This window comes from Antechinus flavipes, chromosome 4 (assembly GCF_016432865.1).
Source record: "Antechinus flavipes isolate AdamAnt ecotype Samford, QLD, Australia chromosome 4, AdamAnt_v2, whole genome shotgun sequence".
Lineage (NCBI taxonomy): Eukaryota > Metazoa > Chordata > Mammalia > Dasyuromorphia > Dasyuridae > Antechinus > Antechinus flavipes.
This window is the reverse complement of record NC_067401.1, coordinates 453,098,558-453,115,431: the sequence shown is the minus strand read 5'-3', so window position 1 is coordinate 453,115,431 and position 16,874 is coordinate 453,098,558. Positions and strand designations below refer to the sequence as shown.

Genomic DNA, 16,874 nt, shown 5'->3' with positions numbered 1-16,874 from the left:
TTTGTCTTAACAGCCCCTGTCTAACTGTCCCTTGCCTACCATAGGAAGCTACAAAATTCTTTTTGGATCAAAAATGAATGAATCATGAGCACAACTTGGTAAAATAATGACTAAGAGAGGTGAAAATTTGGCCCAATGTTTATGGCGATGGTTTCTAGAGTTTAGAATGCTTCAGACTAGATCATGGGTTCAAGGAATAGATTTCAGGAGCTCTTTGAATTTGGATGGGAAAAAAATATGTATTTCCACCTATGATAAAACTGTTATGTAATATTCTTCAAATATTTAAAAACACTATTCTAACAAACGGTCCTTTGGTTTCACCAAAGCAAGCCATCACACACACACATGCACACATATACACATTAAGAACCCCTGAATTTGAAGCTTTGAGGGTTCTTCCAGCTCCATGATCTTATTAATCCACCAATCAGATAATACCTACCATTTCTTTATTTACTGAATACTTACTTTGGGTCAGATAATGAGGGTAAAAGTCAAAAAATGGTATTTCTGGCTTTTAAGAAGCTTGCATTTTCTTTTCTTTGTTGAAGGAGCACTGACAGTCAGGTGATAAGTGGAAGTAGGGTTTGTTCTGGAATTACAAAAACCTGATCTTGAATCCAGCCTTAGATACTTATTAGTTTTCTGTCTGTATCAGTTTCCTGGCCTCCAAAACAGGAATAATAGCATGCACCTCTCAAAGTGATTCTGAGGATCAAAGAAGATAATATTTGTCAAGTTCTAGATCAATGCTACATATTATTATCAATTATTTTTAAATGACATTTATACACTATACCATCAAAAGAAATTTTGAATCAAGATCTGGACTCCCTTTTAAAGAGGAAGATCTTGATCTGATGACTAAGTTTTAAGTTCTATTAAAAACTGACCACAAACAAAAGGGAAATTTAGTCACTTGTTTAGAGTAATGGCACCATTACTTACTAGTTTTACTGACTAATTGCATTTAAATTGATTAAGGACAAAATGATTGTTTGCATCCTCCACAGAGATAACAATGATAAAGGAACAGTCTCTAAAAGGAAAAAAACATTCCTAAATTTCTAAATAGATACCTTGTTCTTTTACTAAAAAAAGAATTTTTTTTTCTCAGCCAATAGGGAGAGACCGATCTCCTTGCACTCTCATTTTCTAGCACATTTTATTTGCTATAATTCACAATCAAGCCAGAACATTGTTGTTTTCGAACAAAATGGTTTGCAAGCTTCCATAGGATTTTCGCTAAATCCATTATCCAATAGCTTCATTTTATGCATCGTTAAAGGTACATCAATGTTTCTCATGATTGAAAAAGCATAACATCCCAAAAGATGGAATTTGGAACTCCATTTAAAGATATGGTTTGAAAGTCATCAGGATAAATACTGATCTATTAAAATGAAATAGAATTCCAAAGTTGTCCCTGATTTCAGCATAAAACAGTCTGATGCTGTCACTAAAGGTAATGGCAATAACACTCGGATAGTACTTTGAGGTTTGCAAGGCACTTTATATAAGAAACATTTTAGAGCTTGCTCAGAAGGATTCACCTAGATATGTGCTCACTCCTGCATGATCTAGGATTGTAATGGACAACAGGAAATAGACAGAAATAATTTTAAACTACAAATAATCTATTTGTTCCAATCTCTTCTATAAGTAGCACTCTCCCCTGAGTATCCAAGATTGGAGGTCATGTAGCATGTTGGTTGCAGGAAAGGATGAAAGTTTAAATGAAGAATCTGGAACTTTCACTAACGAGAAGATTAATTACTGCCTACTTGAGAATTAGTTAGAGAGAAAAAATAAAGGTATAAATATATTATAATCTATTTGGGGTGCATGAAGTGTTCAGGGAGTTCTGGCATCTGTGGTGGGAAGGCTGCAAACTCTTTTCATGGCTGCTCATTCCCCTGTTGTGTCCATTGTCATCCAACTGTCACCTGTGACTCCAAGAAGCTGTAGCTTGAGCAGTGACCACACCGAGGTAACTGTCTCAGCAAACGGCATAAACCGGGTGAAGGAGAACCAAAGGGTCTCAGACCCATGGGGAGTTTAGGGAAGTATCTACCCTGAGCACATGAAGACTTCCAGCAGAATGGATAAAAACAAAAATCTATTCATATGGCTGTGAAGGTAGATGAAACAGGAGCTATACAGCACTTAGAGCTTGAGCAGACATTGACGTCCTGGACCATCAATAGGTGCCCTGAGTTTTGTCTTACTGGAACAGAGAGCAAGGCTGCTGACTCTGCAACTCAGCCTGACTTAAATCTGCCTGATAGGTTTGTCAAATCACTACCCCGTGATTTCATTGGTGGTCTTCAAAAATGAAGCAACAGAGCAATAATGTGACCCCAAGATGTGGTGTAGATTTCCATGTAAGCTCCATTTTTTTTAACCATATCTACTTTGTGTTTATCAATGGAAATATGATGAAAATGGGAAACCTATAAGGTCTGACATTTTGTGTGTGTGTGTTGTTTTTCCAGCTACTTGGATGATCCAAAGTCAGTAGCTAAGAAATGAGATGACCTTGATTTCGAGATAGAAGATTTAGAGGGATGGAAGGATGTCAACTTCTCCTGGTAAGTGAATCCGTGTTCCTATTTTGGGTGAGAGCAAATAAAGGGATCGTTTCAAGAATCAGATAAGCACTGGACATACAGAACCACCTAAAACCTAGCTTATACCTATCAGAGTGTGGCAACTTCAAACCTCCTGCCACTGAGCTGGGTGCCACATTAGACTGAGAACTACCATAAAAAAAGGAAGAATACACTTTGATTTCTTGAGGAAGGACCAAAGACACAGGGGGTGGGCAGACATAGAATGCCCGGAGGAAGGAGGAGAGGGATTCAGCTTTATGGTGAATAGGAAAGCCTGGACAACAAAAGGATACAGGGCCAGACTTGGACTCAGGAGAACCAGACTCTGAATTCCACTTAAGCCATATAGTGAAATTGATCTTGGGCAACTCCCGTCAGCACTCTTAAGGTTCAGTTCCTTCATTTATAAAATGAACATTATTTTACACAGATGCTGGGGGATTATCCATGTTAATGATATTTTGGAGATATTTTGGAAACCTCATGGCTCTGTTTAAATTGATGATGATGATACCAAGGAAATGGATTCAGAACATCCCAAAATCATCACTCCTGTATCTCTTCCATGGTGAAACAAGACAGTACAAGCTGCAGTCTGGCAAAGCCCAGATGAAGAAAAATCAACTTAGTGTTCTTAATTCAGTCTTTGCTAAAATCGTGAGGCTTGCAATGTACTGCCTCCTAGTCACTGAATAGTTAGGTTCATCAACGTCACTAGTATCAGAAATCATATACTATTACTATGCTCATTTTATGAATAAGGAAGCTAACTTCTTCAGAGACACATAATGTTCCTTAGAACTCAAGTTTCCCTGACTCCTGACTCCTGGTCTTTCTCCACTCCTACCTAGCTGCTCGCTTCAAGCTAAGCTCGGGAAACTTCTTTTCTGGTTTAATCTATTGGAATACCTCATATTACTTTGTATTTACTTCTGTTTACAAATGCTGTCAACAATCTTGATGCAGTTTTTGCTTTAATAAAACTTAATTGTCCCAAGGCTTTTGGAAAATCCTTTACGTTCTGCCCTCTAAGAGAACAAAGATGATTCCATTTTTCTCTTAGATCCCTAACCCATTGTCTGGTACATGCCAATTGATTAATCGAACTTTGTGGATTGACTAGTTGATTGACTAGCAATGGCCTCCTTCAATTTCCTTGCTCTTGCTTAACTGAAGTTCCTTTTGGGTACCACTTAACCCACCTGTTTGTGAGTTGAAGATGGTCATTGAGTTTGTTACAGCACATTGTGCTTCTTAAGGAGAAAAAAAGAAAGAAAAAGGAATATTGACCATCAGTGACAATTACTAAAGATTCATCACTGAAGCTGCTCCAGTGTATTCTTAATTACGATCAATTTTGAATCTTCACACACCCAGAATACTTCAAGAGGAAAAGCAGCTTTTAAAGCAAAAATTACTTTTCCCTCTTAAAAAATTACAAGTAGAATACATTTTATTCTATTTCCTCCTCTTCAAAATGAAATGTAAAAAATCCTTTTAGACTTTCCTTAGAAGAGTTCACAGCAAAGATGCCCTTTAGAGCATAATCCACCAGAGCATATATGTCTGGTTGGCAAGGCCTTAATTGTACATGAGAATGCCCCTGCTTTGGGTCCAACCTTCAAAACCTTGCTTGATTTTGTAGGGGAAAAGAGTACCAGACATCATATCATATTGAGATCAATACCCATCTCTGACAATATGAGTTTCGATCTCATGGAAAGGTTTATTAACTTGTCTGAATTTTAATCACTTCCCTCATCCCATACTAGAGAGTTAAGTTACACCTGGAAATGTAGACAATGGTACCTATAGAAACAAAATCACTGGTTCTTGATTCACTCATGAATGTATAACAAATTGGGGATGAAGGTCCAAAACAAAACTTTCTCAGCCTTCAAAGAGATTACATTATACTGGCTAATATACCAACTTTTAAAATTCACACTAAGACAATATTTTTAGGATATTTGATGCTCTTTTTGTTAATGTTCATCAACATGACTCTCCCATAGTTGTTGCTTATTCTATGACCTGAAATGGAAATCCTATATTTATCTTATTAATGATGTTCATGATCACTGATGAGCATCATTATTGCTTTCTCTCTCTCACTGGACTATTGCTTTGATACTTCACCAGTTTTGGCATCTTTTGCCTTCCTTGAGAGCTAAACCATTGCCCAACCATGTTGATTTTACCTTCATAACATTTCTCCCATATGTCTGTTTGGCAGGAAGTGTCTTATCACCACTTTGCAGATGAACAAATTGATTCAAACAGAAATTCACTGACTAGCCCAGGGTCCTACAGCTGGTAGTCACTGATACTCGACACAGACCCAGTGCTCTATTTTGCCATCATGCTGCCCCTGATGATCCTGGCACCATTGCTGTTTCTCACAGAAGTCTCTCTATCTTTCCAATCTGTGCATTATTAGTGCCTATTTCCCCTATGTAGAATTTCTCCTCCTTTATCTTTTTTCATGGTTTCTTTAAAGTATCAGCTACAAATCCCAACTTCTGTAAGAAATTTTACTCTCCTTTAATACTAGAATTTTCCCTCTGAGACCATTCCCACTTTATTCTGAATATATCTTATTCATACAACATAGGTTGCATAGGGCTTCCCCATTTAACCAGTCAATAATATTTCTTGTGTCTGTTTTGTAAGAAGTACACAAAGGGGACCGAGTCAGTGTCTGCTCTCAAGGAGCTCACAATCTAACAAGAAAGGTAACATGCGAATAAGTATGTACAAAGTCAGTTATATGTAGAATAAATAAGAATTAATTAGCAGAGGAAAGGAACTGAAATTCAGAAGTATCCAGAAAGGTTTCCTGTAGAAGATGGGATTTGGGGGGAGACTTGGAGAGCAGGGAAGCCCAGAATTGGACATGAAGAGAAAGAGCTTTTCAGAGAGGAAAGACAACAGAGGCAATTCTCAGAGCTGGGGATTATCAGGTCCTGATCATGGAACAGCCAGGAGGCAAGTGTTACTGGATCAAAGAATGCATATTGGGGAGCAGGATGTAAGACGGCAGGAAAGGTAGAGAAGAAGGGTCCTGAATGCTAAACAGAAGGTTTGATATTTGATCCTGGAGGCAATAGCTTGCCGCAAGGGTTTGAGTAACATGGTCAGACACAAGCTCTAGGAAAATCCCTTTAGTTGTTGGACAGTGGATGGGTTGAAGTGGAAAGAGGCTTTGGGTAGGCCTGCCCATCCTGAGCAACTTCCCTAGTCCAGATGCGAGGAATGGGGGTCTAGCCTCCAGTTGTGGCCCATTGGATTGTAATCTCCTCCAAAGAGGGATTGGTTCTGTCTTTCCACTGTATCGCGAGTACTTAAACCAGTGCCAGAAAGAGAGGGAGAGCTTAAAAACTTGTTGACTTGACTTGGGCACATCTTTCAGAGCTGCAGATTCCATCCTGTCTATTCCGCTCCAACTGGATCACCTCTCATCAGCAGTCTTCGACATCATAAGCTGGCAGAATCATCCTGAGAAGTGCTATTGCCAGTGCTGAGCCGACTACAATCCAAGGGAGCGGGAATTCAGAGAAATCAGAGCAGACGTGGAAACACAAGGGGGCTGGGAGACTTTCACGGTGAATGACCGAGCAGGTTGGACCAACCCCACGCGGGCAGCAGCTTCTGGGGTCATTCTCCACACAGATTCAGAACCTCGAGCTCTTTCCGGACAGCGGTCCGAGTCCAATCTTTATTTAAAGCATTTGTTGGATCCCTGAAATTGAAGGAACCTGAACGTCTATGCATTTTCTTGGCATTGATTTATTTTCAGCTGAAATTCGGCTCCAAATTTTGATGTGGAAATCACTGGGCGTTCTGGGCCAAAGAGACCCTGGAGATTTAGCCAATTATGCCCAAGCTAAAGAGAAATGAAACCCTAGGACAATGATCAGCTTTGCATACAGTAGAGAGAGACAATTGATCAGAACACTGACGTCATTTGCGATTTGCAAAGATTTATTTATATTTATCAGTAAGGTTGGGAAAAATCATTTAAAGCTGTTTGACAAATATCCTGTTATGAGATTCTTAAAATAAACAACTCCATACATGCTTTTAGATGCAGTAGTAAGTCAGACAAGGGATCTGGAAAGATCTGCCAAGTGGAAGATTAGCCCCAGGGGCAGAAGTTAGAATGTGCAGGAGTCGTCTTTGGAAAGAAGCAGAAATGGGCTCAGGAGGTAGAGAGCTCTTCCTCATTGACTGACAATGAGGAAATAGTGAATGACACTTTATGGGACATAAGAATGGGTTTCTTTTTCCCGTGATGGTGTGCTTCCCAGACTTGTCATCTAGGGAGACTGAAAAGATTAAAGATTAATGACAAATTGTGACATTTGTCAAGTGACCTTTTCATATTTGAATTGGAATATATGCATATGTATATTTTTAAATGTATATATATATATATACACACACACACACACACACACACATAACAATTTTAGGTACTGTTAAAAATGATTTTCCTTAGCAGGTTAATGCATCAAACAAAACAATGTTTCTCCTCTCTTTCTCTGTCTCTGTCTCTGTCGGTCTTTCTCTAGCTCTGTCTCTGTCCCCATCTCTGTCTGTGTGTGTGTATGTGTATCTCTGTCTGTCACTGGTTGTCTCTGCCTCTATTTCTGACTCTGCTTCTCTGTCTTTTTATGTCTCTGCCCCTATGCTTGTCTGTCTTTCCCTATTTGTCTCTTTTCATTTTGAAGACTTGTAAAGGTTCTGTAGAGAATGGGTAAGAAATTGTACCGGTTACTCTATTCAGCAATGCTTATGGAGTTTACAGTGAATGCACTGTACTAAGCTACCTGAAAAAAAAAAAGGCAGAGAGGGATAGAGAAATAGATTTTTATTTTTGTTCTATGACCTCAAATCTGTGGTCTAGGATAATTTAATGAAGCACATATGCTAATAGCCTGAATACTGCAAAGCATAGATCTAATTCAACTTCATCATTTTACAGATGAAGAAACTCAGATATATGAGGTCAATTCCTCATTCCTAGAACACAAAGAGAATGGGTAACTGAATCATGTTTGGAATCCAGGATTTTGGTTGCCATCTTCATATATATATATATATATATATATATATATATATATATATATATATATATATATATATATATATCCCAAAAGAGAGATCCTTCTCTCAGATTCCTCCCACTCCTTCATACAAATGCATGAACAAATTAGATAATCCAGGTTTGCCTGGAGATTTCCAAAGATCAGAGATTCACTAAGTACTTCCTGAGGTGGAATGTTACTCTATTGAGCATTTCTAATTGTTAGGAAGATTTCCCCCAACAAATTTGTTTCTTAGCACTTTCCTCCCATGGCTCCTGGTTTTAGCTAGGGACAAAACAATACCAAAATGTCCCTCTATAGTCACTCTCTAAATACTTTTGTTGTTATTGTTGTAGTCATTGTGTTTCTCTAATCTTCTCTTCTCAAGACTTCCTTCTCTCAATTCCTGGGTTATATTCAAGGTTCTTCATCAGTCTGGTCTTCTTATTGTAGACTTCCTTCAACATAAACTGTTCCACCAAGTCCTGAATATGATTCTCCATATATAAGCTAACCAGGAAAAAAAAAGTAATATTATCTCCTGTATTCCTGGAAATCATGTGAAGAGTAGAAGAACGTTCACTGCTCTGTTATTGACAGATTTAACTTCTCTTCTGTTTTGAGGATGCTATGGTAGTCATCTTTCTCCCATTTTTCCCTAGTTTGCAATCATGTTTTCAAATTCTCATTGATGAGTCCAATGATATGTCAGCTTTTTTTTTCCCCTTCACAAGTGGTTGGGACCCTCCATCCACAGGAAGGAAGGAGGGAGCTATGGCCAAGATATTCTCAGACAGACTTTCTAGCTAGATGACCATAGGTTAACCAACCTTGCTCATCACCACCACCTAGTGATAAGAGTAGACAAAAGGTAAAGAGGACCAGCACTGTAGTAGTGTGGGGAGGTGGGATTCTCAAATGTTATGATTCTGGAGTTTCGTTCTGAGATGATTTGATGTAGTATTTATTTCATCCGTGACAAATCAGGAATGGTCATAGTTGGAGAATGATCATGTAAAAGGTTTAAATTCTAAATGTTTTCAATGTGAACCACCCGTATACTTCCTTGATCAGATTTAATTTAAGAATTGAACTCAATAAATGCATCCAAAATCAAACTTCCAATGCACCCTTCAGTATTATAAACGGAAATAATAGGGGTTGCTTTTTTGCAGCATTATCAGTTTGTGATTGTCACAGAAGTGCTTCCCTCTGCAATTTTTGTGTTAGATTTGCAGGGTATGCTTGCGCATTCAACATCTGAGCAATTCCACCTCCATCCCCATTTGACTCCAGATGGAGGAGAGGCAGAGATGGAGAGATTAATGAAGCAACTCAACAAACTGCTCAAAAGTCCAAAAACAAAAACAAAACATCAAAATGGCCTTTCCTGTTGACAGTTCTATATATATATATGTTTAATGCTTCTAAGAAACTGAAATAAAGCTTGAGATAAAGTCGGCACCATTCTAAAATGTGGGGGTGGGTGGGTGAGGAAGGTAGGGAAGGGTCCATTCGGGAACTCCACAAGGAACCTGATTTTCTCTAACGTCTAGCTTCATCCTTGGGACCAAAGGATATTAACTCTTTCAGTCCACAGGGGGCCATTATCTGCACTGGGGAGAGGAGAGTCCATTAGCAAGAATGGTTTCCCCATTTGGTGATGGGTTCAGATACCATGCAATAAGAATTTGAACTGGAGGTAATTTTATTATTTTAACGAGATTGGGGAATCAAGGCATTGCTGTAATTGAGTGGAGGAAGAGGAAATGAAAACTGGGTGATCTCTGTTGGATGTTGCCATCCTTCAGCACATTTTTAGAGAAAGCAGTAGTGAGGAAATGGGAGGGAGAGATTTTAAAGACAGTAGCAGATTTTAGACAGTGGGGGGTAAAAGATGAAAGTCGTTTACAGAGAGCTACTATGCATCTGTATTTGACAGTTTCCCAATGCACAATGTGTCCTGTTAGTGATGCATTTACTTTATTTTAAATCATTCTACCTCTGAATATGCCATGACTAAGAAATGATGTTAGATACTTTACAAGTTGAAGTTATAATACCTTGAAATAAATCCAAGAAGTTAAAAATTCTTTCATATGTGTGTATGTCTATAAATGGACATAGACACATGTATTATTTTTATATATTTACACACATGTATACATAGATCTATCTATATGCATGTTCATCTATGCTTGGGCTGAAATTCCATATAAATAGAATTTCCTCTTTTTCTTTTTCTCCCTCCTTCCCTCTCTCCCTCCTCCCCTCCCCCGTCTGTCTCTCTCTCTCTCTCTCTCTCTCTCTCTCTCTCTCTCTGTTTCTCTGTCTCTATTTCTCTCTCTTTCTTTCTCTGTCTCTGTTTCTCTCTCTCTTTCTTTCTCTGTCTCTATTTCTCTGTGAGTCTGTTTCTCTCTGTCTCTCTGGCTCTGTCTCTTCCACTCTCCCCTCTTTCTTTCTCTCTCTCTGTGTCTCTCAGCTGTTTGAACAGTTTAGTTTGACCGGTGACTTTAACTTTTCCAGAATGGTTGATGTGTTGTTTGCCAAGGAAAATGTTCACTTAGAAAGTACTTCTATAGGTCAGAAGCCGCTAATTCAATAGAAATAGGGACCAGCAGTATAGATCTCTGAAAGTTCACAGGAGAAAATAGCTAGCAGTAAAATGCATGGCCTCAAATGTCCATGCCCAAATACACAAAGCATGGAAAACAAACAAAAAAAGGACTAGAGTTCTGAAAACATGGAGACAGGTTTGGCCTTGTACCTCTCACAGAATCAAAGTGATCAAACTGGTGAGCCCAGCTTTGGAGGGCCAAGACTCAGTGATGATGCAATCAGAGCCATTCAGTGAACCTTTAAAGGACTGCTACTGAATCCAGGACAACATCCTAAGTGCTAGGATTCTGGTGGGGAGAAATAGCTCGAACCCTGCCCCCATCTGAAATCAATCTCCCTTGACTGCCATTTTCTAAGGCATTTGTTTACCATCTCTTCAATCCTCTGTGACAATCTGCTCTGCACCAGTCACTTGGCTATTTAATGTCTCTTTAAGGACTGTACCTCCTTGAGGATAAAGATTTTCCCCCTTAATCTTCACATCTAGAATCCAGAAAATACAATTTTTAAAATATGTATTGAATTAAATTGAATTTTTTTCATATTTTGTAAATGTATTTATGGGGGAAGATGTGGAACAAGTGTAGCAGCCTCTCGTGACCCCCTCACCAAAGGGTCATTCTGATGAATCGCAGAGATTTTCTCCTCTAAAAAAAAAGAGCATGTACCTATATTTTCTGCCTTTTTCTGGGGGATCAGGTTAAAAAAAATAAGCATACTGAGATATTCTGCCTGATTCCACCAAAGTATGACTCATTATATGGTTGAGTTTCCCTCCCCCACACCCTCACTCTTATTGGTTAATGAGCTGGAAAAAAGGAATTATCAAGGATGCCTCAGGGATGAGAGTCAAAGCAGCTTCTTGTGGGTGAATTTCTTGAAGTTTAAAATTGAAAGAGGAAGTCAGAGACCTTCCCTAACTCAGCATAATAAGGGATGGAGATTCTTGAGGGGAGTCTGGAGCTTTGTACCTTTTGGAGGTTTGGTTTTTTTCCTTCTCTAGATCTGATCTTGTGAGTATCAGAAAGTAGAGGTTGTCGGCATGAAGGAAAAAGTCCCTATCAGAGAGAACATGAAACCAGGGGAAAGCAAAGCCTTGTCCTGGTGTTTGTGCAGAGGGGCCTCAGCCCAGCTGAGATGGAGAATGATTAATTAGCAGTCAGCAAAGAAATGAGTCCCCAAAAGCTTGGACTCTTCTCAGAGTGATTATCGGCTTCTGGATTTGGGTCCATTCGTTCTACAATTATTAGTGTTCAGCATCCTTTTCCTGTACCACAAATATCCTTTTTTAATACCTGTTTTGCGTTATATATCAAGTACTTCCCTTTTCTATATTTCCATGGGTGAGGTGGGGAGACCCAGACTGGAATTAAAGGCGTACTTCTTTTTGGGATCCACGGTTGGGAATGGAAAGCAGCACTGGTTGGGAAGGCAGGCATCTTCAGAGCAGTGAATGTATGGATGATCAATCTTCCTTTTCAAAGACCAATGACATCAGGAATGAGCCACACAGGCCTTGACTTGCCAAGAATCGGGCAAATTGTCCACCTCACCTTCTCTTTCAGAATCCTCAAAGTTCAAAGGCAAGAAAAATGAAGGTAATTGCCCCGGACAATCCTGGCTTCTTTGATGTCTGACCACGCTCCAAATGCTCCTTCAAGGCTGTTGGACCAAATCATTCTCCTCTGCCTGTTCTTCTGGGAGAAGTCTACGTGCCCCCCAGCTCACAGATGGGTGTAAAGCCTGTGCATGTTCCAGCTTCTTGGGGTCACAGGTGAGAATGGGTGACAGGTGGACACCAAGGGTGGACGAGTAGCCCCGAGAGGCCTCAGCAGCCCTCCCTCCAGAGGGGCTGGTCCTTCCTGAACACCTCATGTGCCCCCGCACAATATAAACCACGAGGAAAGGCTCTTGATCTGCCCTGGCAGAGTTCTTCGGCCCCATTCAGGCCAGTGAAGTTGGCCAACAAAGGAATAGGCAACAAGAGTAATGGCTGACATTGATACTGTCACATTTCTTCTCTCCTCCGAGCTCCACCTTTGTCCTGTGATCCTAACTTTCTTATTGAGGAGACACTGAGGAAAAGCCAGGGCCACACTCAGAACCCCAGGGTGAGAACGTGGCTAAAACAGGAATGGGTCCCAAGATGCCCAAGGCCAAGGAAGCCCAGTCAGGTGATTCCTGGGAAGGACACAGGAGATGGGTTCAAATTCTGCCTTTGCTACTCATTATCCCTGGGAAATTAAGTGGCATCTCATTGCTTGCAGTGATCTCTGAGTCCTTTCTAGCTCTAACTATATACATGCTTTAGATGGAAAAAGAAAATGAGAAATGTGATGATCGGAGGATTAGAGATGAGAGGGTGACAGAGGTCAGCTATTTCAATCTTCCTGTTACCCTGAAGAAATGCACATCAAAAGAAATTGAGTGATTTTACCAAAGACTGAGCTGCAATGGGAGCCCAAGATCCACTGAGAGAGAGAGAAAAAGACAGAGCCAGAGACAGAGAGAGACAGAGAGATAAAGACAGACGCAGAGAAACAGAGGAGAGAGACACAAAGACAAAGACAGAATCAGATGGACACAGAGACAGAGAGACAGAAGGGGGGGGAAGGGAAGGAAGAAAAGAAATGGAGAGAGGGGCAGAAAAAGGGAGGGGAAAAGTGAAAGTGAGACACAGAGAGGAGAGAGGGTTGGGCAGGGTGAGAATGGCATCAGCCTGGAGTAAAGAAGATCTGAATTCACAAATGGCCTCTGACTAGCTGTGCCACCCTGGGCAGGCCCCTTCACCTCTGTTTGCTTTGCAGGAGGAAATGGGAAACTACTTTCCTGTCTTTGCCAAGACAATCCCATGAACACTATGGCACCCAGAGTCACGAAGAGTCAGACATGACTAGGCAACAACTGCAAAAGGGAAGGGTTCAATAAATAGCTTTTCTTCATTCATATGTCCATTCTATTCCGGCATTGCCTGTGGAAAATGTGGAATAAGTGAGCAATGCAAGTAAATAGGGCAGAACAGTTAATGGTCCAGTTTGGCAAGAATTTAAAGGTAATGAGAGAAAGGAGGGGAAAACAAACCTGGAATGGTAGATTTAGGCAGATTATAAGGAACCTTAAGGCCAAGACTGAGGAGGAATTTATTCTTTAGGCAACAAGAAGCGAGAGACGATTTTTGAGGAGGAGAGTGCCATTCAAACTTGTTCACTGGAATGATTAATCTGCCATCAGAATGAAGAACATATCAAAGAAAGAAAAATCAGAGAAAGAAGGGCCAGTTAGACATCTATTACAATAGTCGACACAAGAAATGATGGGCATCTGAAATAAAGTATTAGAGAGGACAAAAGAGGAAAATTTTGTGAGAGTAATTTTGGAGGCAGAAGCAACAGATGTGACAACTGATTGAATCGAAGAGGGAAGAATCAAAGATGGTAATAACATCATATAAAGATTTCCATTTGGCTCGAAAGGAAGGAAGGGCAAAAGGGGGAAAAAAGTAATCCCGCTTCTGTATCCCTTTTTCAAGGTCATCTCCTTCAGAAGATTCCAGGAACGTAAGGCTGATTCTATCTTAAAGCTCCAGGGGAGGGATGGAAGAAAAATAGTTTGCATCCCTAACCTTCTAATGAAGGAAGGGGTCAGACTTTCAGTCACTAGGATAAGGACCCTCCTGGGATTTTGAATGTAACAATATTATTAAAATATTAGCTTCAATTTTAACAAGCTGACAGGCATAATTTTTCTGCAATTATTTTCAGTAGAATACCACCGTCTCCAAAGAATGGAAGTTAAGGCTAACCCAAGGACAATGGAGGCACAGAGCGGGTGGGAGCAAGCTCTGACACTTTGTAAATGAAGAATGCTTCCCAAGAAATACTATAGAGAATATCGGTAGAAAAACGCATGGCCAGTCCAAGAGATGGTCCGATCACACAGGGAGTGATAGCTAATAAAAACCCCGAGAGGCTGAACACAGTATTGAGACCCAAAGCACAAGGGAAACCTCCAAGGGTGGACTGACTGGATGGATTTGGGGAGACCCATGGGTGATGGTGACAAGCACATCATCTTTCAGAAGGTATCTGGTGACTATTCTGCTGCTTCTATCGTGACCTGTTGAATTGGAGGCAGAGTCTCACAAATCATCTAGAGAAAGGGAACCTTGTGGGATTCTAATTGGCAAAAGGCATGGCAAAGAGTAGAATGTGGGGTCCCTCTGAGGCTAAAGTCATTACAAAGATAGCAACAAGGAAAAAAAAAAACTTTGCTTGTGTCTAGGAACTTAATCAAAGTGATCAGCATGTGGCCTTGAGTGCCTGAACCTGCACTGGCCTTTCCTCCAAAGCTTGGAACAGTAAATCAAACTTCCAGCCCAAACTGCACTAATGCATGCAATGATGTTTCTTAGGTCCTCCTCCCTTTGTCTGATCTACATAATTATCATGGAACTTTGGGGAGGCCTTTTCAGGGATCCCTTGAATAATCTGGCTGCATGGCAGGACACAGAGATCCACTGCATCAGCGATACACTAACTGCCCCAGACAGTCCCTATGTAACTAACCCATTTGATTATTAAACTACTTCTATAATCAGAAGGGAGCTTCTGGCCTATTTTTCAGTTGCAGTTTGTCCCTTGGTTGGAAGAGAGAGGGGAACAATCAGGGTTACCTTGCTGGGGAACTCTGGACCCTCTGGTATTCAATGGTGCTTTTAGGGATGTCCAATAATGAGCTGCCTCTGGAACTGGGAGATACCCCAACACTGAGACTCTTTTGATTGAGGCTGGATTTCCCCTTACTCAGGAATGGCCCCATGTGGGTTTCTAATTTGGGCACAGACTGGACTGAATGGTCTCTGAGGCTCTTTGTCAGTCTGAGACAATTTGATTGCACTATTAAATGAGGAAGTAGTTCTTTTGATCTAGAAGTTCTAAAATCATTTGATTAAACATGGTGCTATTATTTGGAAATTTCCACGAAGGCTCCCATAAAGGAACTCAGCTTCTATTAACCTTAGGCTAATATTTGACATTCTTTATAATCCTACACTCTGCTGAAGGTCAACTGGTTCAAGTAACTGCCTTTAAAGAGGGTTCCATAAAAAGATACCAGAGAGTGATGAACCAATGAAAACCACCATTGTTGTGTTTCCATTTTTGAACTTTAAGAAGTTGATCTGGACTCTGTCAGAAATTAGCAGCAAAGCAAGAATGAACTCAATTGGGACAGATTGTACTAGAAAATCCTGAATTTTGAACTGATGCTTTGAATTGATAGTCGTTAGCCATACTTTTGTTATCTTGGTATAATCTTTGACAATGAAGCTAGAGAAAATGAGCTGCATGAAATGCTTTATCTCAGCAGGTGCACTGATAGGATCTCTCTTCACTGAACAGGTCACTGTGGCTGTCACCTCAAATCGCTGATATAACAAAGCATTAGCAGAATCCAAAAAATCCACAGTTCCTTGGCAATCCAGCTTCAAGAAAAAAAAATTAAGGCCTTTTATTGTCTAAATCTTATTAGAGGTTCACTAAATAGAAATGAATACATATAGTGCAGTCTCTGTTATAATTATCAAGATTTAAAAATCTCCACTGTTGGAAATGAATCCAAAAGGTTTAGAAGGTGAACATGCATGATGAGGATAATGATGATTTATATTTACATGACAATGGTCTGTAAAGGGCCTGCCCTCCCATCCCTACCCTACACACACATATTTGAGAACTTATTCACTGCATTGGAGAAATGGTTTTGTGGTCAATGTTCTTATGGGCATCCAGCCTCAGTCAAAAGAGCCCCAGTGATGGGGATATCTCTCGACTCCTGAGGGAGCTCATTATTGGACATCCCCAAAAGCACCATTGAACATTGTAGAATCTAAGGTTCCCCAACCAACACTTTAGGTCTTTAGGACTTGTAGGGCTTTCGAGTTTATAAAATATGGAGGTGAGATTCAGGAAATTAGATACTTCTAATTCTAATTCGAAGTCTATATTCTTAGGACCCTAGATCTTTTGATGGGAGAGCCATTCATCAGCCAGAGAAAGGACATTGTGGACTGCTGTCCTGAGGCCCCACGCATAATCCCTTCTCTGGTCTCACCCCAGATAGATCATATCCTACAATGCAATACATGCTCCTTGAAGGCAGAGACATTCGCTCACATCTGTTTTTATCTACTGTGTAACACACCCTCCCGGGTAATATTCAACTTTATTTCTCAAGGAACTAACATGTTCCATCCCACACGTCTATAGTCACCTTTGGCAAGCTGCTTAATTACCCTGGGCCTCAGTTGCCTGGTATATAAAATGAGGAGTATATAGGATATGTAAGATTCTATGATATTCAAGGTCACACAACAATATTAGCTTTACATTTAGTGGCTTATCATAAATATTCTTTCAGGTTATTAAAAGTGACCGTGTTCCCCCACCTCAGGCTCTGGTGTGAAATTAAGGGACAGGTTGGAGGACGCTGTTCAGAACCAACAATCTGATATCCATTTTATTCAGATTAGGTCCTGAGTTTCTTCTCATTT

The 16,874-nt window shown here is 40.2% G+C and overlaps 1 protein-coding gene across 1 annotated transcript in view; it reads right to left on the bottom strand.

The window, feature by feature from the left end:
- Nucleotides 1–442: 442 nt before the first annotated feature.
- LRRIQ3 (leucine rich repeats and IQ motif containing 3) overlaps nt 443–16,874 on the bottom strand; it is a 225,410-nt gene continuing 208,978 nt past the window's right edge. The window contains exon 9 of the mRNA XM_051999418.1: nt 443–711. Within this exon, the coding sequence (XP_051855378.1) occupies nt 701–711 (11 nt within the window). The 3' untranslated portion in view covers nt 443–700. The remainder of the gene's footprint in view (nt 712–16,874) is intronic.